Genomic DNA, 24987 nt, shown 5'->3' on the forward strand with positions numbered 1-24987 from the left:
TTTTATTTTTTTTTTTAAAATTCGAGTATACGGTGTCGGCGATATACGTCGCCGACGCCGTATACTATTTTAATTTTTTTTTTTTTAATTATTCGATACGACGTCAGAGATTTAACTCCGACGCCGTATCTCCTATTTATTATTTCTTTTTTTTTTTTTTTAAATTTGAGTATACGGCGTCGGCGTTATACGTCGCCGACGCCGTATACCATTTTAATTTATTTTTTTTTAATTATTAGAGATACGGCGTCGGAGATTAATTCTCTGACGCCGTATCTACTATTTACTTATTTTTTTTTTAAATTCGAGTATACGGCGTCGGCGATATACGTCGCCGACGCCGTATACCATATATATATATATATATATATATATATATATATATATATATATATATATATATATATATATATATATATATATTTTATTTGAGATACGGCGTCGGCAACGTATAACGCCGACGTCGTATCTCGTATTTATTTTTTATTTAATATACGACATCGGCCATACCAAATAACCGACGTCATATGTATTTTTTTTAAAAATAAAAAATAATTTTAAATATTTAACGTCGGATTTTCAAAAAACCGACGTTATAATGTAGACGTTAAATCCGTTTTCTGTAGTAGTGCATATTCTTGTGCTCAGTTACATTTGTGTGAGACTTTTACATGAATCTTAATTCGTGATACATGTCAAATCTAAGATGGTTGCTTGGTATTTTTGATAAAAATCATAATACTTATTACAGAAAATTTAATACTAATTTGAAATAAATGTATGTTACTTATAGTAATATTTATATTTGAAATTGTGATACTATTTAGGGTAAAATAATGATTACTAATGATAAATATTGCTTGTAATATTTATAATTGAAATTGTGAAACTTACAAAGTGTAAAATTGATGTAAGTATTACACTACCTCTATTGTATTTTATCTATCCTACATAATATTCACTAATCAAACTAACTATTTATTTATTTTTCTTATTTTCTTTAGTATTTTTTATTCTAACATTTTTTTTTAGTCTAATAGTACTTTTAATGCTCTTTCTAAATATATATAAATCTTATATACTAATACTAAATTTAAATTACGGAAATTTGAATTAAAAACTTTTAATTGAATTTTTAATAATGCTAAATTTAGTATTAGTATATAAGATTTATATACTTAAAACTATATTAAAAATACTATTAAATACACAAAAAATTAAATTTAAAAATAATTAAGAAATACTAAAGAAAAATAAGCAAAGAAGAAATAGTTGATGTGACTAATGAATACTAAGGGTGTGTTTGAATTGGTTCGCACAAGGGAATCAGAATCGGAATTGAAATAAAAAATTTAGTAATGGTAATGAGTTTTGGTGAAAGTATTTTGCATGTTTGGTAGTATATGGTGGAATTAGAATGATTACCAATATAGATGTTTCGTTATGTATGACCTTATAATGAGAATAAAAGTTTTAAAAATACAAAAATATAAAATTAAGGCAATTGTCAATTGATCTTAATATAATGATATCCAAAGCACTAATATGAACAAAAATAAAAATTAAAAACTAAAATCTAAAAGCACTAATCTAAACATAAAAATCAAATTACCAATGAGATGGAATGATACCCATTTTAATTAGGAAAAATGTTTTTTTTTTTTTTAATTGAAGGGTTAATCAAATCTCATAATTGTGTTTTAAAAAGTTGTCAACCAAACACTATTGATTCTCATTTCTTAGGTATAAACTCATGAACCAAACACACTCTAAATATGACAGGCCGGTAACATGGAATAGGGAGGGTACAAATTAAGTGGAATGGTGGGAGAGTATTTTGTAACAATTCATTTTATTTAAACTCCTCATCTGGTTTCTTATGTATCAAAATACTTCTTCTTCTTCTTCTCCCATATATCAAAATACTGAAGACTTTTCCTGGTAGTTACCCAGATCATATTTTCTGACCGTTCTTATTTTCTTAAACTACGTACTATACCAAGACTCCAAGAACATAGTTTCTGACCCGTTCTTATTTAATTCCTATATGTCCTTTACTTTACCCCTATAAATACCCCATAATGATTTCCCAACTTCATTCTCTCATTCATAACTTCAATTTCCGATCCACTCCGCCCTTAATTATAATATGTATCCATCAGTTTCAAGCGATTATACTAAACCTCCGCCGCCTTCTGCTCCGCCGCTCCACAACGAGACTCCGATTGGTATCCCGGTAGGTGGTCCACCGCCGATTGAAGCTCCCTCCGTTTGGTCCTCCGGTCTCTGTGACTGCTGTGACGATGTCTCAAATTGTACGTATATATGATTCAATGTTTACTTTATTCGATATATGTATGGTATAATCTCTGTTTCTCTCTTTCTCTTTCTCTCTCTATATATATATACACAAATATCTGCGCGCATGCACCCCGTTCTTTTTTTTTTTTTTTTTTTTTTTTTTCAAAACATTTCGTTTAGTATTAGAGTTTTGCAGGTTGCATAACATGCTGGTGCCCGTGCATCACATTTGGACAGATAGCCGAAATTACGGACAAAGGGGCAACTTGTAAGTAGTGAATACTCATTCCATCTTATTTTATATGTTGATTCGGTTAATGAGATATGATTAAAGTTATTTTTATTTCAACTAGTATTTTTATTAGTGCAATGCACGGAATGAATTTGTTGTAATATATTAAGAATATTTGGATTGATATATAATTATTTAAATTACAACATCAAATATTATATAGTGAAATTGAAGGTATGGTATGGTTTGGATCGTTTATGTGTTTTTATATTATCAATGCTTGAATTTGAGCAAATAATTGCTCAAATTAATATCTAATGTGTAGATGTACGTGTGCGATGCTGTAACTTTGGAAATTTATTTATCATTGTTCAGTATTTTTATAAATTAAGCAAATGCTCTCATTTCCTAGCAATTCAGTTATAATAATGAATTGATATCCTAATTCATTTGTATGAAAAATATAATTTTTGTCTAGTCTAGATAGATACATAGCAATTTTGCCATTTAAAAGATACATAATATCACCAATTGTATTTACACATTATTGAAACCTCTTTGTAGACAACATTGGTAGTAGCAAGTAGCAACACAATCTTGTCCATCTTCGTCTAGAGCTAACACCTTCAGTCCATTAGGATGAGTGAATCGGGTGAAAATATATAATGGTAGAATATCAGTCAATTAGTGATCCTTTTATATTTTCAGTCAATTAGTAATATTAGATTCATTTTCAGTCAATTATTCTTTTTTTTTTATTTACAGTGAATTAGTCAATTAGAATATTAGATGCAGTGATATTTTTTTATACCTAATTTCCATTCCATTTTTAATTGATGATGTAGAATATTTTTATTGAAATATTTGCGTTCTATTTTTAATTTACCTTTATTATTGTTTAAAATATGCATTTACTATTGATCATGTAGAATATTATTATTGAAATATTTCATTTCTATTTTTTAATTAAAATGCAATGATCTGACAATTTCTTTTTTCATTTTAATCAATTATGGATCATTTTTTATTTGCAGTCAATTATTAATAATCATTTACTTTTATATTTTCATTCAATTAGTAATATCAGATTCATTTTCAGCCAATTATTTTTTTTTATTTTTATTTTCAGTCAATTAGTCTATTAGAATATCATATGCAGTGATATTTTTACCTAATTTGCGAACCATTTTTATTGAAATATTTCCATTCCAATTTAATTTTCGTTCCATTTTTAGTTTACCTTTACTATTGTTTAAAATATGTCTTTACTATTGAAGGTGTAGAATATTATTATTGAAATATTTCCATTTCATTTTTAATTTTTGTTCCATTGTTTAAAATTGAGAAAGATTTGTGATCTAATTCTGATTTGATTTATTCTATTGTGTAATATTATTGTGAAAAATTAAAATGCAATAACCTGACCATTTTCTTATCCGTTTTAGTCAATTATGGATCATTTTTTTTTTCAGTCAATTATTAATATTCATTTCCTTTTCCAATTAACCTAATTTCCGTTTATTTTTTCTTTTTTTTTTCCAGTAAATTATTAATATTCATTTCTTTTTCAACTTACCTAATTTTTGTTCCATTTTTAATTGATGATGATGCAGAGTATTATTGTGAAAGATTTTTATCCTTTTATTAATTTACATTTACTATTTACTATATTTTGGGCGAGAAATCAAGTAAACAGGATTTTGTTTTTAATTATAGTATAGATTTTTCATAATGCTATGGGTCTGTTTGGAAATTCAGAAAATGATGAGAGTGGAAGCTATCGTCATTCACTAACAGACTGTAGATACCATAATAAAATCAATAAAAGAGTCATAACTAATAGGCTAAAGACTAGATCAAATATACTAAGCTATATAATGTACATAACATAAAGCATAATAATAACTATACTAATACTCCCCCTCAAGTGTAAGGATGGTGTGACACAACATTGAGCTTGTCACGAAGACTCCCGAAGCGCGCTGCTAGAACCGGTTTGGTGAAAATATCTGCTAGCTGATCTTTGGTAGACACAAAGTGAACATGAAACTCGCCAGCTGAGACCTTATCCCGGACAAAATTATAATCAACTTCGACATGTTTGGTGCGTGCATGAAAAACAGGATTCGCACACAGATAAGTGGCTCCCAGATTGTCACCCCATAGTATGGGAGGAGTTGTAGGACTCAGATCAAGTTCCCGAAGCAAAGACACGACCCAGGTTTCCTCGGCACACACATCGGCAAGCCCTTTATATTATGCTTCTGTCGAAGATCGAACCACGGTGCGTTGCTTGCGGGAGACCCAAGAGACAAGGTTCTTGCCTAGAAACACAGCATATCCGCTGGTGGATTTCCGATCAACGGGATAGCTGGCCCAGTCTGAATCTGAATAGGCATGAATGTCAGAGGACGATGACGCAGAGAGGCGCAGACCATAGTCGAGCGTTCCCTTGATATACCGAAGGACACGCTTAAGCAGCCCCCAATGTTCCTTGGTGGGAGTGTGCATGAACTGACAGAGTCGGTTGACGGCATAGGATATGTCCAGGCGAGTAATGGTCAAGTACTACAGAGCACCGGCTATGCGTCGGTACTGTGTTAGATTGTCAAAATGATTCGTGGACTGACTAACAGCTTGCGTGACGGAGGCCAAGGTAGCAAGCGGCTTACAGTCTATCATACCTGCCTGCTGCAAAATATCACGCATATAGCGCCGTTGTGTGAGAACCATGCCGTCTAGAGTGGACAAGATCTCAATACCGAGAAAGAATGTGGGCTTGCCGAGATCCCAGATTTTGAACGCTGACGCCAACTGCTGAAGAAGAGAGTCAACTAAGGCAGTGTCATTCCCGAACATGATGATGTCATCTACATAAACGAGTAGAAATACCCGAGAATCACCTGCTGAATAATGAAAGAGGGAGACATCTGCCTTCGAAGCAATAAAACCTATAAGGAGTAAGAAGTCATGTAGGCGTTTAAATCAGGCCCGAGGTGCCTGTTTTAGCCCATATAGGGAACGCTGTAGGTCACAGACGTGGTCGGGATGGTCAGGATCCTCATATCCCGGATGTTGACGCATGTACATTGTCTCTGCTAAGTGTCCGTTTAGAAAAGCGTTGTGGACATCCAACTGACGGAGCGTCCACCCACGAGACACGGCAAGCGAGAGTAATATCCGAACCTTGGTCGGTTTGACCACTGGACTGAACGTCTCGAAGAAGTCCTCTCCTGCTACCTGATTAAACCGTTTTGCTACCAACCGGGCTTTGTAGCGGTCAACGGTGCCATCGGCATTGCGCTTGGTGCGAAAAACCCATTTGTACCCCACGACATTCATGTTGGGCGTAGCGAGAACTAGGCACCAGGTGTTATTATGTAACAACACATTGAACTCCTGGTCCATAGCGTCACGCCACTGTGGGTGCCCAACTGCTTGGGTGTAGCAAGTGGGGTCTACGATAGACGGGGACACAACTAGTGCATGGAACTGCTCCCCAGTGCCCTGTGTCATGTGTCGGAGGCCCATAACGTGAGGCCGTTGTTGTGGCTCAACCCTTGGCCCTCGTCTTCTCGGTGCTCGAGTTGCGGCACTCGAGTTGGTAGGTGATGGTAGCATCGGCATACCATGGCCAACATTCTGAACTATGTGACTTGAGCCCCATGGTGAACTGGGCTCGTGTGACGGGGCCATTTTCTGCAAAGAAATAGCTGATGCAAAAGGGAAGTTAGTTTCATCAAAGCGGACATAGCGACAGATATAGGTTTTCCCGGTGTTTAGGTTCATGCAACGATAACCCCGAAAGGATGGTGAGTAACCTAAGAAGACACACGAGGCTGACTGGTACTCTATTTTGTGACGGTTATAGGGTTGTAGATAAGGAAAGCAAAGACAACCGAACACGCGTAAGCACGTGTAAGTAGGTGGGGAATTACATAGCCGAAAATAGGGTGTATCAAACTGTAACGAGGAGGATGGTAGGCGATTTATTAGAAAAGTCGCGGTTTCAAACGCGTAGTCCCAGTATCTTGCCGGACATATGCTTGTGCCATTAGAGCTAAGCCAGTTTCGACGATATGCCGATGCTGGGGCTCTATGCGCCCGTTTTGCTCGTGCGTATAGGCACACGACTGTCTATGTACAATCCCTATCAAGGTAAAGAGTTTATGTAAACGAAGTTATTCCCCCCCCCCCAATCAGACTGGATGGACTTGATAGAACGTGAAAACATACGTTCTACCATAGCCCGGAAATTATCGAAAACTTTATAAATGTCGGTTTTGAGTCGTAGAGGATAATACGAACTAAAGCGGGTGTTATCGTCTACGAAGTGTACAAAATAACGGCATCCCTCCGCAGAAAGAACTGGTGCGGGGCCCCAAATATCCGTGTAAACCAGGTCTAATACATTATTACTAGATTTTGCTACTCTATCTAAAGGAAATCAGGAGGATTTCCCTAGTTGGCATGAAGAACATAAACCCGAAACTAGATTTTTATTAGACTCAACCGGGCATTCCCGTAAGTCATGTTAGAGAGCTTGACCATGTGGGTGACCCAGACGCTGATGCTAGACCATGGAAGAAGCACGAGCTGTGACAAACGCATAGTGAGGCCTTGTAACCGACAACGTGTACAAGCCCCCCGAGCTCAGTCCTTTAAGAAGTACTACCAGAGTTTTGCAGTCCTTCACAACAAAGAACGTAGGGTGAAATTAAAAAAAGCAGTTATTATCTTTAGTGAAACGGTTAACAGATAATAAAGACACAGACATGTAAAATATTGGACAATTTTAGTGGTTTCGAAATAGATGGAATTAACGCATGACCCACACTCGAGATCCCCAAACATGTGCCATTACCCACTCGGAGGACGTCGCCGCCGTGATAGTCCTCGGGATGCGCGATCACGCCGGAATCCGGATTGGCGTGGGTTGAGGCGCCGGTATTCGGTAGTGGCCTCCGACGCTGCACTGCCTTCACCTGCAATGGCGACATGTGCCTGGGACAGTGGGGGCTCGAAATATCGCCGGTAACAGTAGACGGCGGTATGGCCTTGCGATCTACAGATTTGGCATCGCGATGGACCACCTCGGCCATGACCGCCCCGTCCCCCACCCTGATTACCTCCACACCCCTGTCCACCACGCGAATGTCTGCTACCATCACCTTGCTGCCGTCTGCCTCGTCTGGCGTACAATGCCGAGGGTGAGCCATTCGCCATTGCTGGCGACCCGGTTGGAAAGTCATCCGCATGGATGAACTGCTGCGCCTGCAAGTAATCAGCAAGCTGTGGGATCGATACTGGCGGGCCGGTGACCGCCAGGGAGGCTGCCATCCCCCGGAACTCCAGCCGTAGCCCCCGGAAAACATACAGGTTCTGCTCTGCTAGCGTCATGGTTCTCCCGGCGAGAGCGAGATCTTCAATCAACAGCTGCACTTGGCCCAAGTATTCCGATGGTGTGCTGTCTCCCTGCCTTAAGGACTGAAATTGCCCTAGGAGGTTGAGACAACGTACCTGCGTCGATGAGCTGAGTGCAGTGTTCGCCGCCTTCCACACGCCGCGAGAGGTGGTCTGACCAACGACCTAGTACATGACCTCTTCGGACAGGGAGGAGATGAGCAGCGAGAGGATGGAGGCATCCTGCTGCACCCATGCGCCGTACGCTGGGTTCGACGTGACAACGTAGGTGTAGTCGGAGTTGTCACCGGCGGGAACCTCCAAGACCAGCGACGGACAGGGGTGATCGCCATCCACGTACCCAAGAAGGCCTTGGCCGCGTAGGAACGGGATGAGCTGTTTTCTCCAAAAGAGATAGTTTCGGTTGGTGAGTTTGAGTGACACAAAATGGTGTGCACTGTTGAGGGAATTTGGATAGGTGTTGGCAGAGGAAACGATGGTGGTGGTGAGGGTACGCTCGGAGGAACTTTGCGATATCGTCGAAGGAGAGGATCGCCGATTGGGGAGGAGAGAGGAGAGAAGATTTCTACTGGCTAACTGATACGAGATGAGAGTGGAAGCTATCGATTCATTCACTAACAGACTCCAGATACAATAATACAATCAATAAAAGAGTCCTAACTAATAGGCTAAAGACTAGATCAAATATACTAAGCTATATAATGTACATAACATAAAACATAATAATAACTATACTAATAAAAATGACTTCCCGTAAGTCATTTTCTGGATTTTCTCGTGTTTGGATATTCAAAGGATAAATAATCATTCTGATCAACTGAAAAATGATCCATTTTGACGAAAAATGTCTTTCTAGATTTTTAATCGAAAGACATTTGTTAAATAATTTTTTTTTTCCATCTCGATCTCTATTTTCCCACATTTCTTTGCAAGCTAGTTTTCAAATTATTATTACCACAGCCACACAACACCACCACCATCATCATCACACCAACACCACCCACCACGTACCACCATCACTACACCACCACGTACCACCACCACCTCCAACATCCCAACCACCACACCACCACCACACCACCAACATCACAACCACCATACCACCACCACCATCACACCACCACACAACTATCACCACCACCACCCTGACCAATGTAACACACAACCACCACCATCATCACAATCATATCACACCACTACCACCACCACATCACCACCACAAACACCAACACCACCATCCCCATTATTATTATTATTATTATTATTATTATTATTATTATTATTATTATTATTATTATTATTATTATTATTATTATTATTATTATTATTATTATTATTATTATTATTATTATTATTATTATTTAACAAATAATATGTTCATTTTCAAAATGAACCCAAAAAAAAGTACAAGTTTTCAAGTTTGTACTTTTAAAATATTTTTCGAAAAATGAGTCATTTTCTGAAAAATAGTTTTCAAGTTTCCAAACGGACCCTAAGTTTAGTATTAATATATATAGAATTTATACATTTAAAAGACTACATTAAAACCACTATTAAGAACAAAAAAAATAAAAAAGATATTTTAAAAAATAAAGAAAATATAATTAGTTTGACCAATAAATAGTAAATATGATAAATAAGATAGAGGAAGTCTTACCCCGAATCTCAGGTTCTTGATTCACAAGTGGAGTTATGAATCTAGTTAATTTTTAGCATTTACTTATTTTATTTATGTGGATGCAGCTTGTGGGGCAAGTGGAAGCCTGTTTTGTCTCATAGCAGCTGTTATTGGATGCTCTTGTTTCTATTCATGCCTCTATCGCTCAAAGCTTAGGCAGCAATATATGTTGCCTGAAAGCCCCTGCGGAGATTGCCTTGTTCATTTTTGCTGTGATAGCTGCGCTCTGTGCCAAGAGTATCGTGAACTCAAACACCATGGATTCGACATGTCACTTGGTATATATCTCTCTCTCTCACTTTTAAAACTTATTTTTGATTTCATGACTTCAAGTATATTTAGTAGAAGAGCAAAATTGGGTTGATTAAAATAGTAACTATAAGACTAGAGTAAGGTAGGTATCAATGGCCCTGTTTAGTAACATAGTTGGTTTATTAGTCAATTTGGTTCATTTGACCACTATTAGCTGTTTGAGTTGGTAAAACATTATTCAATATAAGTATTTGATTAATTAGCTTTTTGTAACAGCCTATTGCTCTAAAATGTTAAAATTCAAAAAGCTGCTCAAGGTAGTTTTTTTGATAAACTTTTTGAGAACGTCATTTTGCATTTTATCAACTATTAGCTAGCACTTAATTTACCAAACATCTTTCTACAATTAGCTAATGGTATCAAATAATCAAATCCACTAATCCAATCAGCTAACACTTATTTACCAAACACCCCCATATGTTTGGATTATCTCTAAATTTTATTTTGAATATCCGAAAGCTTAAATAATTTTTGAGATTTGATACATTGAAACAAATAATAATTCATTTTTTTCAAGTAAAACTAAAGGAAACTTCTTCTTACCCCTCTTAATTTTTCACTTCATAAATTTTCTCCATGACATGTCTTATAATTATTGGGTTTCATAATTCGGCCCGTTCAATTAACTTTTAATAAAAAAAAAGTAATATAATCAATCAAACAATGTCATGTTAGGAGGAAAAATTATGAAGGAGAAATTTGTAGCGATGAGTCCTAGCATTACTCAAAACTAAATATAATCATTAATAACTTTGAAACTTATGACTCTCATAGTATTTAATTTTGCCTTTTAATTTTGTAATGTAAAGTGTGTAAAAGTGTATATCTCTGTGTTGTCTGAGTACTGTACCGGAGATGTTATATATACAAGCTAATGAAACACCTACACCACTAAGTTCAAAAATCAAACTGAAGGGTTGAGAGTAATCCTCTCAACCAACTCCCTGACTTCTAACACTCCCCCTCAAGCTGGAGTGATTGAAGCAAAAATAAGATGTGAGCTCGGGTGTGAAATGTCGTCCTCAGGGGATTGGGGGTTATGGCACGCAATATGCAATCACAAGAAACTAGACACTAGCATAAGGAAATCAACAAGAAGCTAAGCAAATCATAACGATATTGAGGCTACGCTAACTAAACAAAGTAAGACAAACACATATTAACAAGATGTAAACACGAAATAAAGAAATAAGACTCAAGCTAGGGAGCATTATCATCTAGATGCTTTAACAACTATGAGATTAGGGAGAACAAGTAACCCAGGAGTCAATCGAGAATGCACAAAGGTATCCTAGTCTACAAACCATTCTCGTGATTAATAAACAAGGATTAGAACAAAGAATTGCCCCACTTTCGTGGTGAATCAATTCCAAGTCCATCAAGCACACAAAGCATCTAAAGCCCCCAATTTCCCCTATTTTCGTAGGAAGAAATCGGGTCTATGCAAGGGGTGGCTTGGATTCATCACCCAACTCTCGTTGAGGCAAGGAATCCTCCAAAAACAAGCTAATGAATGTGTACATCAAAAATTAACAAGATATAAATACAAAACCTTCACAAACACATGAACCCTAGGTTGGAGTTCTTCCCATTTTTTGCAATAATCACAAATCAAGCATCAAGATAGAAAATACAACCCTAACTCAAGTCCATAAACTAACTACTCATGATTAAATAGCATAAAGAGCACAAAAACATAAGTGTAAAGCATAAACATTGCAAGATAAAGAGATAAAAGGGAGAAGAAAACTTCACTAAGAAATGGATGGTAAATCTTGGAATGTTGGTGTTGAATCCTTGATTACAAGCTTCAAAAGTGTTAAGAAACATAAATCTAAGTCTAATCTAACCTAAAAATATGAAGGAGAATGAAAGAGAGTGTCTAGGGTTCTAACAAGAGTCAAAACCAAGTAAAAATGACCAAAATTCGTGCATATATAAAACAGAGTGCAGGTGACACAGCCAGGGACACAGCCATGTGCCGTGTCCAAAAACAGCAGTGAACACTGGAATTGCACAGAAAATACACGGCCATAGACACGGCCGTGTACTTGGCCGTGTCTTTTAGCCTTCAAAAAGTCAGAATTTGGAACTATTGTCTTATGAAAGTTGTAGCCCTTCGAGTGTTCTTTCCAATGGCTCAGGAATCACTTTATTTGGACATTCCTAAGCCGAGATATGGTCCAAAAACCAAACAGTGGTCAGTTTTGGATTGTAAGTTTGGAACTTTAACTTCAAAGACAATTTTGAACCCTGTGGCTTCCTTTTTAGACTTTGATGTCTGAACATGAGTTTTAGATCATTGAGTCTTATTTCCAATGGGACAAGAATCACATAATTTGGATATTTGTAGACCGAGATATGACCCAAAAACAGAACAGTGGACAATCCATGCGAGAATTTCAGCTTGTTGACAATTGTTCCACTTTTGCCTTGGTTTAATTTGTCCATATGATCAACACCATTGAAAACATCACTCTTTGGCTCCTTTGGAAGAGTTGCATCCATCTCCTTAGCTTCACCTTGGCTCCCCTTGACTCCAAATGCATCCAACATGATCTAAAATCCTTCATTTCTACTCAAAGATAATGAATTGTCCTTAATGGATCAAATGAGCAAAATAAAGATCATTTTGAACAACATTGTGACACTTCATAAGCAAAACAAGGTTAAATATGGGGTATAAATATGATCAATTATGCACTTATCAACTCCCACACTTAAACCTTTGCTTGTCCTCAAGCAAAAACAAGAAATAAATCACCAACCTAGCAATTAAATTAATCATTCTCCCACTTTGCACAACCTATTAAACCACAATCCAACTTGTTACAACACAACTTGTTTCAAGAATCATTTTAGCCTTCCACACAAATTCCTTTCTCAAGCCAATAACCAAGAACCAAAATGATTTAAGTGTGTGATGATCAAGTGTGCACAAATGCTAAGTTGAGATTATGCAAAACTTGGCTTTGAATGAGATTCCATAGGCTTGCCCTTCATACTCCCACTAGTTCAACTCTAAGATTGCATGCTAAGATCAAATAGGTCTTTATTTGGTTTGTAATGGGACTAAGGGTGAAAGGCTAACAAAGAAGGGGTAAGGAAAATAAACAAATGAGAGAACTTCACATTTATTCACAATTGGAGGTAGAAGAGATGTAACTTCTATGCACAAAGGAGCAATTTACAATTTACAAAAAGCAACACTCTAAAGAGGTGGGGGTTGAGTACAACTTTCAACACAAACTAGAATCAATCTTCAAACTTTTATTCTTCGTCCTTTTCTTTTCATTTTTCTCATTTCACTCTTTTTCATGACTTTTTTTTCTCAATTTTCTCATCATTCCTTTTTTTTCTTTTTTTCTTCAAAACAATAAACAAACTTATTCCATGAACCAATACCCTCACACTTAGACAAAATTATCAAGAGGATTGCTAACAAAACAAGCTCCAATAAAGATCTCTTCAAAGAAAAAGAATAAATGCTCTATTCTCTCAAGGGTGGAGGGAAACATTTTGGCTAGGGGTTAAGGGTTAAATGATGAGGGTTAACACAAGGAAAAACAATCACAATGAAGGGACAAGTGCTTAGTACTTATTAAACAAAAACAAAAGGCTCAACGGGGACAACTAGTGGTAAATACATGTGTAAATGGTAGGCTTGAAAGGCTCGGGCTAAACAAAAATGGCCTAAATCATTTCTAAGCATGCAAACCTTAGACTTCACTTGGAGAGTAATGAGGCAAGTTCTAGCAAAACAACCATGACCGGAATCTCACATAAGCCTACACTAGCAATGCATAACACACAAGATCAAGAATTGATTCAATTATTAAGTGGTTAACAAGGTTATTGGCAAGAGAATAGATCAATCATGAGTTACCCCTTGGCTCATCAATCACAAGTTGAATTGCAACAAGTTCCACCAAAACAAACCACAAACCAACAAAGAGGGAGTAATCACAACTTCAAGCAAGGAAAGGCAATTTACCAAACATTATGCACAATGGGTCATCCAAGCAAAGTTTCAAAAATTTTCAAAAATTTCCCAAATTTTTGTCCTCCCCCCACACTTAAAAATTACATCGGCCTCGATGTGAAAGACAACAAAGAACAAGGGGGAAGGATAGCACAATAAGCACAAGGAGCACAAACTCTACTATCTACACCAAGCAAAGCATTATACACAATTAAAGAAAGTAGAGAAAGTAGATGAGACTCCATTAATGAATCTTCTTGTGCCAAAGAGTCACCATGAAGCCTTCTTGGAATTGAGCATACTCCTTAGTGTCATTCCTAGAGTCAAGAGCATATAGACATGAAAGCACAAGTGAAAGCATGATATATCAAAAATAAAAGTGTAAAGAAAAGTAAAGAAGAAAGTAAAGTGCAATAAAATGAAAGATAACATGGGGTGCCTCCCATGAAGCGCTAAGTTTAACGTCGCTAGCTCGACTCAACCTCTCAAGGAACTATCCATGCATGATTGGATGAAGATGAGTTTCTTCTCTCCATCCACTTTCTCTTCAATGAATGTCCTTAAATATCGGGCATTAAGGAACTCCTTTAAGCTCAAAAGTAGCATATTCTCCTCAAAGAAATTGCAATGATCCACTTCCAAGAATATGCTCTCTTCTTCAATCACCATCTCTTCTTCTTCAACATTTTCTTCCAAATAGCACTTCAAGTGGTGGCCATCAATATGCTCTCTTAAGCTCAACATCACCACTTCAAAGCTTAAGAAATAATGTTCATCCAAATCAAACTTCAAGCATGCCCCTTCCTCAAATCCATTTTTAATCCACAAATCAAATGATGTATTCTTTCTAAACCTTGGATCATGATAATACTCAAGAGCTTGATCATTCTCTTTAGTTCCACACCTTTTCTCTTCTTGACATTTCCCATCTTGAATAAGCAAGGAGAACATTGGGACTTTGTCATTCACCAATAAGAATTTGGAGTCCTTAAATATGAATATCGGCCAATGTGGGCCAATACTCTCAAAACCATTAACTCTTCCCGGTTCCCAAACTCTTCTAAAATTCTCAACATGCTCCATTAAAGGGAGTTCTTCATTTAATTCTTGTGTTCTCCCAACTACATTTTCCTTCAAATTCTCTTCAAATGAACAACTTTCAATGTGATCCTTGTCACCAACTTCCATATTTTGTTTCCTTTCTTCCTCAACACTCTCATCTTTTGTTTCTTCCTCAACACCATCATTTTCTTGCACTTCTTCAATTGGACCATCTTCTAGTTGCTCCTTATCATCATTCCCTTACAAGTTTACACTTTCTCCCCAACTTGATGTTTCCATCTCAATGCACTCATCATAAACCTCGTCATCTTCATCTTCAAGGTCCTAACCTATCTCCTCTTTCTCTTCAACCACATGACCTTCATTTGGCAAGAGCAACTCTTGTAGAACCTCTCCTTTGGAAAACAATTCTTGAACGGGTTCTTGAGTTGTCAAACCTTGTATTTGAGCCATCATGTTGTCTAGTAGAACTTGTTGCTCATTCATTTGCTTAAGCATGTTGGCTATCATAAACTTCATCTCCGGATCTTGATCAAATGATTGACATTCTTGTTGATGTTCTTGGTAATGGACTTCTCGAAATTGGTCTTGATATTGTTGTTGAGGTTCTTGATAGAGTGGCTCTTGAAGTTCCCATCAATTATTGGCATATTCTTCCTCACTTGGTCTCATGGGATATCCTTCATCCTCAATGTCAACATCGGGTACAATAGTGACTCCCCAACGGCTAGCCAATGCCAAGGTCTCCTCATCTACTACATACCTCCCAACACTTGGTGAATGCGCGTGATGATCATATGGAGGTTGAGTGTCTTGGGGGTGTGGTGTGTAATGAATGGGTGAGGGATATGGATTTGGAGAGTAATCTTGTGGTGGGAAAGGATGTTGAGGTGGATTGTAGTCTTGTGAACATTGAGGGTATTGATCATTAAAAGCATATTGTGGATGTTGGTATTGTTGAGGATATGGATTATGGTACGGAGGTTGGGAATGACAAGGTAAGTCTTGGTAGGATTTTGGTGGGTAAGGATCTTGGAAGTTTGGAGTGTATTGAGAGTATGAGTTTGGGGGGTGGAATTGTGGTGGACAAAAATATTGAGATTGAGCATCATAGTAATGCTTAGGAGGTGGGGGTTGAGTGGTGAAAGGATCTTCATATCCATCATGTTGGTTACCCCCATAAGATTGAGAATCATAATATCCTCCTTGGAATGCAAACTCATCCATGGTGAAAGTTCTTGATTGAGTGGTAAAAGCTCCCCCTTTTGAATCTAGAGTGTATGCACAAAGTATGGATCTTTCAACCGAAACTCAAACAAGGTAAAACAATTAGTTCTTTAAACAATAAAAACAAAGAAAAATAAAGAAAAAGCTTAGTCTCCTAAGATTCCAAAAACTCCAATGCTAGTAAAACAAGTAATCACATAAAACCACCAAATTGCCATTCCCCGGCAACGGCGCCAATTTTTGATTGTAGCAAAAATAAGATGTGAGATCGGGTGTGAAATGTCTTCCTCAAGGGATTGGGGGTTATGACACGCAATATGCAATCACAAGAAACTAGGCACTAGCATAAGGAACTCAACAAGAAGCTAAGCAAATCATAACGAGATTGAGGCTACGCTAACTAAACAAAGTAAGACAAACACATATTAACAAGATGTAAACACGAAATAAAGAAGTAAGACTCAAGCTAGGGAGAATTATCATCTAGATGCTTTAACAACTATGAGATTAGGGAGAACAAGTAACCAAGGAGTCAATCGGGAATGCACAAAGGTATCCTAGTCTACAAACCATTCTCGTGATTAATAAACAAGGATTAGAACAAGGAATTGCCCCACTTTCGTGGTGAATCAATTCCAAGTCCATCAAGCACACAAAGCATCTAAAGCCCCCAATTTCCCCTATTTTCGTAGGAAGAAATCGGGTCTATGCAAGGGGTGGCTTGGATTCATCACCCAACTCTCGTTGAGGCAAGGAATCCTCCAAAAACAAGCTAATGAATGTGTACATCAAACATTAACAAGATATAAATACAAAACCTTCACAAACACATGAACCCTAGGTTGGAGTTTTTCCCCTTTTTTGCAATAATCACAAATCAAGCATCAAGATAGAAAATACAACCCTAACTCAAGTCCATAAACTAACTACTCATGATTAAATAGCATAAAGAACACAAAAACATAAGTGTAAAGCATAAACATTGCAAGATAAAGAGATAAAAGGGAGAAGAAAACTTCACTAAGAAATGGATGGTAAATCTTGGAATGTTGGTGTTGAATCCTTGATTACAAGCTTCAAAAGTGTTAAGAAACATAAATCTAAGTCTAATCTAACCTAAAAATATGAAGGAGAATGAAAGAGAGTGTCTAGGGTTCTAACAAGAGTCAAAACCAAGTAAAAATGACCAAAATTCGTGCATATATAAAACAGAGTGCAGGTGACACAGCCAGGGACACAGCCATGTGCCGTGTCCAAAAACAGCAGTGAACACTGGAATTGCACAGAAAATACACGGCCATAGACACGGCCGTGTACTTGGCCGTGTCTTTTAGCCTTCAAAAAGTCAGAATTTGGAACTATTGTCTTATGAAAGTTGTAGCCCTTCGAGTGTTCTTTCCAATGGCTCAGGAATCACTTTATTTGGACATTCCTAAGCCGAGATATGGTCCAAAAACCAAACAGTGGTCAGTTTTGGATTGTAAGTTTGGAACTTTAACTTCAAAGACAATTTTGAACCCTGTGGCTTCCTTTTTAGACTTTGATGTCTGAACATGAGTTTTAGATCATTGAGTCTTATTTCCAATGGGACAAGAATCACATAATTTGGATATTTGTAGACCGAGATATGACCCAAAAACAGAACAGTGGACAATCCATGCGAGAATTTCAGCTTGTTGACAATTGTTCCACTTTTGCCTTGGTTTAATTTGTCCATATGATCAACACCATTGAAAACATCACTCTTTGGCTCCTTTGGAAGAGTTGCATCCATCTCCTTAGCTTCACCTTGGCTCCCCTTGACTCCAAATGCATCCAACATGATCTAAAATCCTTCATTTCTACTCAAAGATAATGAATTGTCCTTAATGGATCAAATGAGCAAAATAAAGATCATTTTGAACAACATTGTGACACTTCATAAGCAAAACAAGGTTAAATATGGGGTAGACATGGGGTATAAATATGATCAATTATGCACTTATCATGGAGCATAAATATCAAACATGTCCAGCTTGTTACATATATATGACATCCGACTCCCACTCAGTCCTTTCGTGAATATGTCCGCCAGTTGATCACCACTACGAACATGCTCAGCAGATATCAGTCCTCGTTGAACTTTCTCTCATATAAAGGGAAAATCTACCTCAATGTGTTTCGTCCGTTCATGGAAAACTGGATTGTTCGTAATGTGTATGGCCACACGATTGTCACACCACAACTTTACAGGAAGTTTCACTTCTACACCATCTCTTTTAGGATGTTATACACCCAAACTATCTCACTAGTCACATGAGCAATAGCCCTATACTCGGACTCTACACTTGACCGTGCCACAACGCTTTGCTTCTTACTCTTCCACGAAATCAAATTGCCTCCCCAAAACACACAATACCCAGTCATTGACTTTCTATCGCTAGGCGAACCAGCCCAATCTGCATCGGAAAACGCCTCAACACTTGTATGTCCATAATCAACATAGAGGACCCCCTTCCCAGGTGCACTCTTCAGATACTTCACAATACGAACAACTACCTCCCAATGAGTTCATGTAGGCGAACTCATGAACTGATTCACCACACCACACTCACCGGAAATGCAATATCCGGACGAGTAATTGTGAGGTAGTTTAGTTTCCCCACCAGTCTCCTATACCTTTCTGGATCCTCAAATACCTCCCCTTCATTTGGTACAAGCTTGACCCCTTGTTCCATCGGTGTATAGCACGATTTTGACCCAAGCAATCCAGTATCCCCAAGAAGGTCCATCACATATTTCCTCTGTGAAAGAAATATGCACTTCTTTGATCGAGCAACCTCAATACCTAGAAAGTATTTTAGTATTCCCAAATCTTTAATATGAAACTCAGTTCCAAGGATGGATTTAAGAACACCAATTCTGTCTGCATCACTACCTGTGATTACAATGTCATCCACGTACACTATCAATAAAACACACCCATGGTTAGTATGTTTATAAAAGATAGTATGATCATACACACTCCTCTGCATTCCAAACTTCATAACTGCATTGCTAAACCTCCCGAACCACGCACGTGGGGACTGTCTCAGACCGTACAAGGACTTCTTTAACTTGCACACTTTCCCAGACTCCCCCTGAGCGGCAAACCCTGATGGTTACTCCATATAAACTTCTTCAAGTAAATCACCATGCAAAAACACATTTTTGACATCTAATTGATATAAAGGCCAGTAATTAGTAGCAGCCAAAAATATAAAAATGCACACCGAAGCCAGTTTAGCCACCGGGGAGAAAGTCTCGGTATAATCTATACCATACGTCTGTGCATACCCCTTAGCCACCAAGCATGCTTTGAGTCTGGCAACAGAGCCATCAAGGTCCATCTTCACTACATAAACCCATTTACACCCAATAGCTACCTTACCGTATGGAAGATCTACCAAATCCCAAGTTTGGTTCTCTTCAAGAGCAGCCATCTCTTCCCCCATAGCCTGCCTCCAACCATAATGACACATAACTTGTTTCAAAGATGTTGGCACAGTAACTGACTCTAACTGAGATATAAAGGCACGTGAAGAGGAGGATAAACGGGCATATGACACAACTGAAGAAATGGGATGTATACAACGACGCGTACCTTTATGAACAGTAATCGGATGATTGGAATCTGTTGACGACGACTCTGGCGAGGAAGGATTGGCTGATGGGCCTAACAACGCTTGAACTTCTCTTGACCGCCAGTGATAAACTTGTGTGACAGGTGGCCTAATCTCACCCCAACCCAGAGAAGGAATGGTAACAGTATATGTAAGGAAATCGTCTTGCACTGAATTGCAGTCAGACGAGGTGAGAGCTTCTTTAAATACAACATCCTCAAAGAACGACACATCAGCGGACACTAAGTACCTCCGTAAGTCAGGAGAATAACACCAATACCCTTTCTGAGTGCTAGAATACCCCAAGAATATGCACTTTAGAGACTTAAGATCAAGCTTCCCCCTATGTGGACGGACATCCTAATCAAAACAAGTGCAACCAAACACCCTGGGTGGAAGGGGAAATAACGGAGTGGATGGATAAACAAGGTGGCACGGAACCTGACCCTGGAGTACCCTCGAGGGTAACCGATTTATCAAGAACGAAGCTGTATGGACAGCATCCGGCCAGAACAGTTTAGAAACTTTCATTTGAAACAACAATGCTCGGGCAACTTCCAACAGATGGCGATTTTTATGTTTTGCCACACCATTCTGTTGAGGAGTGCCAACACAAGAAGACTGGTGTATCATTCCACTTTGACTCATATAATCGGAAAAGGTACGAGAAAAATATTCAGTCCCATTATCACTACGCAAAAATCGAACCATTTTATTGAATTGTGTCTTAACCATAGAACAAAACTTACAAAAAACTTCAAACAATTCATCCCTGGATTTCATGAGATATAACCAAGTGTGTCTCGAGAAATCGCCTACAAAGGTTACAAAGTATTTGAACCTGGACTTAGACGGAACCCGACATGGTCCCCATACATCTGAATGAACCAACTAAAATAAAGACTCTACCCTTTTATTGACTCTAGGCGGATATGGAATCCGACAATACTTCGCAAACTCGCAAGATTCACATTGCAAAACAGACAAAGACTCCAAGTTCGAACACAACTTCTTTAAAATAGATAAAGGCGGGTACCGACAATGTAATTGGAAAGGAGACGTGTTACTCAACAAACTAACCGTAGCACCTTCAGGATTAGGAGAAAACTATTCCAGCACATACAGCCCACCAGCTTCCTTTCCTCTACCAATAATCGCCTTCGTCAAAAGATCCTGAAATAAGCAATAACCAGGAAAGAACACGACACAACTATTTAGATTTCGAGTGATTTGACTTATCGATAGCAAGTTGAACAAAAATTTCGGAAGGTATAACACGCGAGAGAGAGGTAATGATGGGGTAACACTGGTACTACCTCTACCCAAAACTGAAGCGGACGAACCATCCGCCAGGGTAACTGCAATACCAGGCAGGAAGGAAGAATATTCAGAAAAGACATTTAGATTACCTGACATATGATCACTGGCTCCAGAATCAATGAGCCACTGTCGGGACGAGGAGGAGACACAAGCAGTAGGATTACCTTTTTGGACAAACGTGGCTGTGGAAGACGGTAACGTTTCCTGACTGTTTAGAGACTGTGAGGTAGACACTTTCAACTACTTGAACATAGCCAACTCCGCATCTGTCATCAAAACAACATTACCTTCTGGTTTGGAGACAGAGTTAGCAAAGCTCTGTGGTCGGAGAGGTTTCGGACACTGGTTGCATAGATGACCGGGTTCTCTACAATTATAGCAAACCATCGGTCCCCCTCGACCACGTCCTCTACCAAAGCCACCACGTCCTGGGAAACAAACCCCGCGATTACCAGAACCTACACCTCCACTATCCCCTTATGCCACGAAAACATGCTTCTCCAGGACTCCGCTACCTGGACTTGAGGCATTCTAGACCATAGTGAAAACTTGGTCTATTGATTCTAACACTTTATGCCCTAGCAACTGATACTTTAGGACATCGTATTCTTTATCTAACCCTGAAATCCAGCTAAACACATGCAACTTAACATGTTGCTTTTTCATTGTCTCCAAATCCGTGACTGGCATAGCAGTACACAACACCTCACTCGCACTCTTGAAATCATAAAAATAATCTCGAATGTCTCGTCCATTTTGGGAGGGACGATGAACATCTTGAGACAATTGATACAATTTCCTCAGGTTGTTTGTCCCACTAAACCATTTATTCACTAAGTCCAAACCTCCTTCACGGTTTTGCAGTGTTGCATAGATAGAATTATTTTTCTATCAATACAATTTATTATGCGGGATAACAAAGCTTTATCATCCCTATTCCACTCTTGAGCCTCAGTTTGCTCGGTTGGACATGTCCCAATAAAATGTTTATCTTTACCCATACCCCCTAAATTAATTTCAACCAAAAACCTCCACTCACCAAAATTAGACCCATCCGGTGCAAGCATTAACATCAACTAATTTAGATGGGGTAGATATAACATTACAGGTAATATTTCTTGCTTCCGCCATAATTATAAAAACAAGAAAAAATCACAAGAACAAAAACTCCAACCAACCTACGCACCAACCAACCTACGCAACTCGTCACCCCTGGAGAACACTTCAACCAACCTTCGATAAAACTCCAAACAACCTACCCAGATCGACTGTACTCCTCCTGGCGAGCTCACCGGTGTGATCGTCGTCGCAGAAGGTCGCCGGAAAAACACTCACGCGCCGGCGCGTGAATCGGCGGGCAGACTGTCGCGGTGGCACGTGACGGCGCGTGGCAGCCCTGGTGGTGTCGCGACTTCACGGCGAAGCATCGCCGTCGTCTTCCGGTCACAGCCCACCCCTCACCGTCGTCGGCTCTGTTACCATGTAATGTAAAGTGTGTAAAAGTGTATATCTGTATGTTGTCTGAAAACTGTACAGGAGTTGCTATATATACAAGCTAATGAAACACCTACACCACTAAGTTCAAAAATCAAACTGAAGGGTTGAGAGTAATCCTCTCAACCAACTCCCTGACTTCTAACCAAATTTTTTTTTTTTAGTTGGCTAAGAAAATAATTCGAATATACCCCTACTAAATATATACAAGCTAATGAAACACCTACACCACTGAGTTCAAAAATCAAACTGAAGGGTTGAGAGTAATCCTCTCAACCAACTCCCTGACTTCTAACAATTTTTTTTTTTTTTAGTTGGCTAAGAAAATAATTCGAATACACCCCTACTAAATATAGTCATTAATTACTTTGAAAATTATGGTTCTCATAGTAATTTTGACTTTTATTTTTATTTTTTAGTTAGCTAGCTAAGAAAATAATTCGAATATACCCTCTACTAAATATAGTCATTAATTACTTCGAAACTTATGGCTCTTATAGTAATTTTGACTTTTAATTATTTTAATACTATTGACTTTATTACAAGGTAGTATATGTTCTATGCTTTCTCTAAACTACTACAACTGGAAGAGTCAATACTCCACCACCGAGGTTCGATTATGTGACCTTCCCTCAAGGGGAGCCACATGGATAATGCTATCTAAGCACAAGCTGCTTTGCGCTTTTAATTTTTTTTAGTTGGCTAAGAAAATAATTCGAATATACCCCCTACTAAATATAGTGATTAATTACTTTGAAACTTATTGCTCTTATAGTAATTTGACTTTAATTTTATTTTATTTTTTATTTGGCTAAGAAAATAATTCGAATATACCCCCTCCTTTGTATGTTGACTTGAGCTATGTGCGCAATACTATGAGACAAGTCAACATTGATCGAGTCCATCAAGTGCTAATATTGTTAAATGTAATACATTTAACATATTCAAACTTCAAAGTATGCATTTTTTTTTTTAAATAAATAGAAAATAGAATATGAAATGATATAATGTATTATGACTAATTAGAATGATTATTTGTTTCGATACAATAAGTATACTATGTACTATATAAAATGATAGCGGTGAAATTTGTTCTTTAATAGGTTGAGAAAGTATATATAAATAGATAGTATGTATATTATTATAAAGTCAATAATATTAAAAAAAAAAACGTATTAACGAATCATTTCTCTTTTTCAAGGATGGGAAGGAAATATGCAGAGACAAAATATGGGGGTGGCAATGATGGCTCCTGGAGTTCAAGGAGGAATGAACCGATAATTCAGTTATGCATATTAGAGTGATTCAACTACTTTCTTCCAATAATTAACATATTTTATAATCTGCCATAGTTTTAAATATGTGTATGTCTGTATGTCTAAGTAGTTTCTCGAGTTTTACATTTGCTTTGTGTGTATGTTCCAATGAAATAAGTTTCAAGTTTAATCAATGTATGCAAATGAAAAAAAAAAATATTAATTTTTTCATATATTTATATTTTTGAGATATCTTTAACTTTTTAAATATAACAAATTTTCAATATTATTTATATTATTATTATATATTGATAAAAAAAAAAACACGACAAGAAAAATTGAATTATCTATGAATTTATCTACAAATTAAGTAATTACAGTTTAAATATCTGTAGATTTACAAACAAATTTCTATAAAGTAAGTACCTATGTATTGTATTAATTCATCGACAAGTTTGTGCATTAACAAATTTAATTTTTCTTCCAGTCAAACTTCGAAAATCTTAACATAGCGTCGCAAGTATGTATGCAATTAATTTATCTGGACAACCCATTGGTGGAAGTCCATTTGTATCCTAAAATAGTGATAGTATTACACAATCGTGTGTCTATATAGGAATCTTCGTTTGATCTATGGATTAAAAATATGATTACAAGAAATAATGATATAATTATGCCCTGGACCCGTGTCCACAATGAATTGTGGACACGGGCCCAAAACGACATCGTTTTTCAAAAAAAAACGCGTCATTTAGTTTAAAAAAAAAAATCGCGTGCGTTTTGCCGTTAACGGCGTTATTTTTTTTGGATTATGAATATACAGTTATGCCGTTATGAATGTACAGTTATGCAATTATGAAATTATGAACACAAAGCTCTAACATTATGAACTTACAATTATGAACATATATAGTGATAAAATTATGACCATGGAGCTTTAAAATTGTGAATATAGAGCTTCGAAGATTATGAATGTACAGTTATAGAGTTATGAATCTACAGTTATGGAGTTATGAATCTACAGTTATGAGATTATGAATGTACAGTTATTGATCGAA

General features: G+C 37.4%; 1 protein-coding gene across 1 annotated transcript; it reads left to right on the top strand.

The window, feature by feature from the left end:
- Window positions 1-2088: 2088 nt before the first annotated feature.
- Window positions 2089-24123, top strand: LOC109166056 (protein PLANT CADMIUM RESISTANCE 2-like). Its single transcript, XM_019314945.1, has 4 exons — window positions 2089-2315; window positions 2498-2569; window positions 9701-9913; window positions 23875-24123. The coding sequence occupies exons 1-4, from the start codon at window positions 2150-2152 to the stop codon at window positions 23952-23954; spliced, it is 531 nt and encodes a 176-aa protein (XP_019170490.1). The 5' UTR covers window positions 2089-2149; the 3' UTR covers window positions 23955-24123.
- Window positions 24124-24987: the final 864 nt, after the last annotated feature.

The sequence above is a fragment of the Ipomoea nil genome, unplaced genomic scaffold (genome assembly GCF_001879475.1).
Source record: "Ipomoea nil cultivar Tokyo-kokei standard unplaced genomic scaffold, Asagao_1.1 scaffold3084, whole genome shotgun sequence".
NCBI lineage: Eukaryota > Viridiplantae > Streptophyta > Magnoliopsida > Solanales > Convolvulaceae > Ipomoea > Ipomoea nil.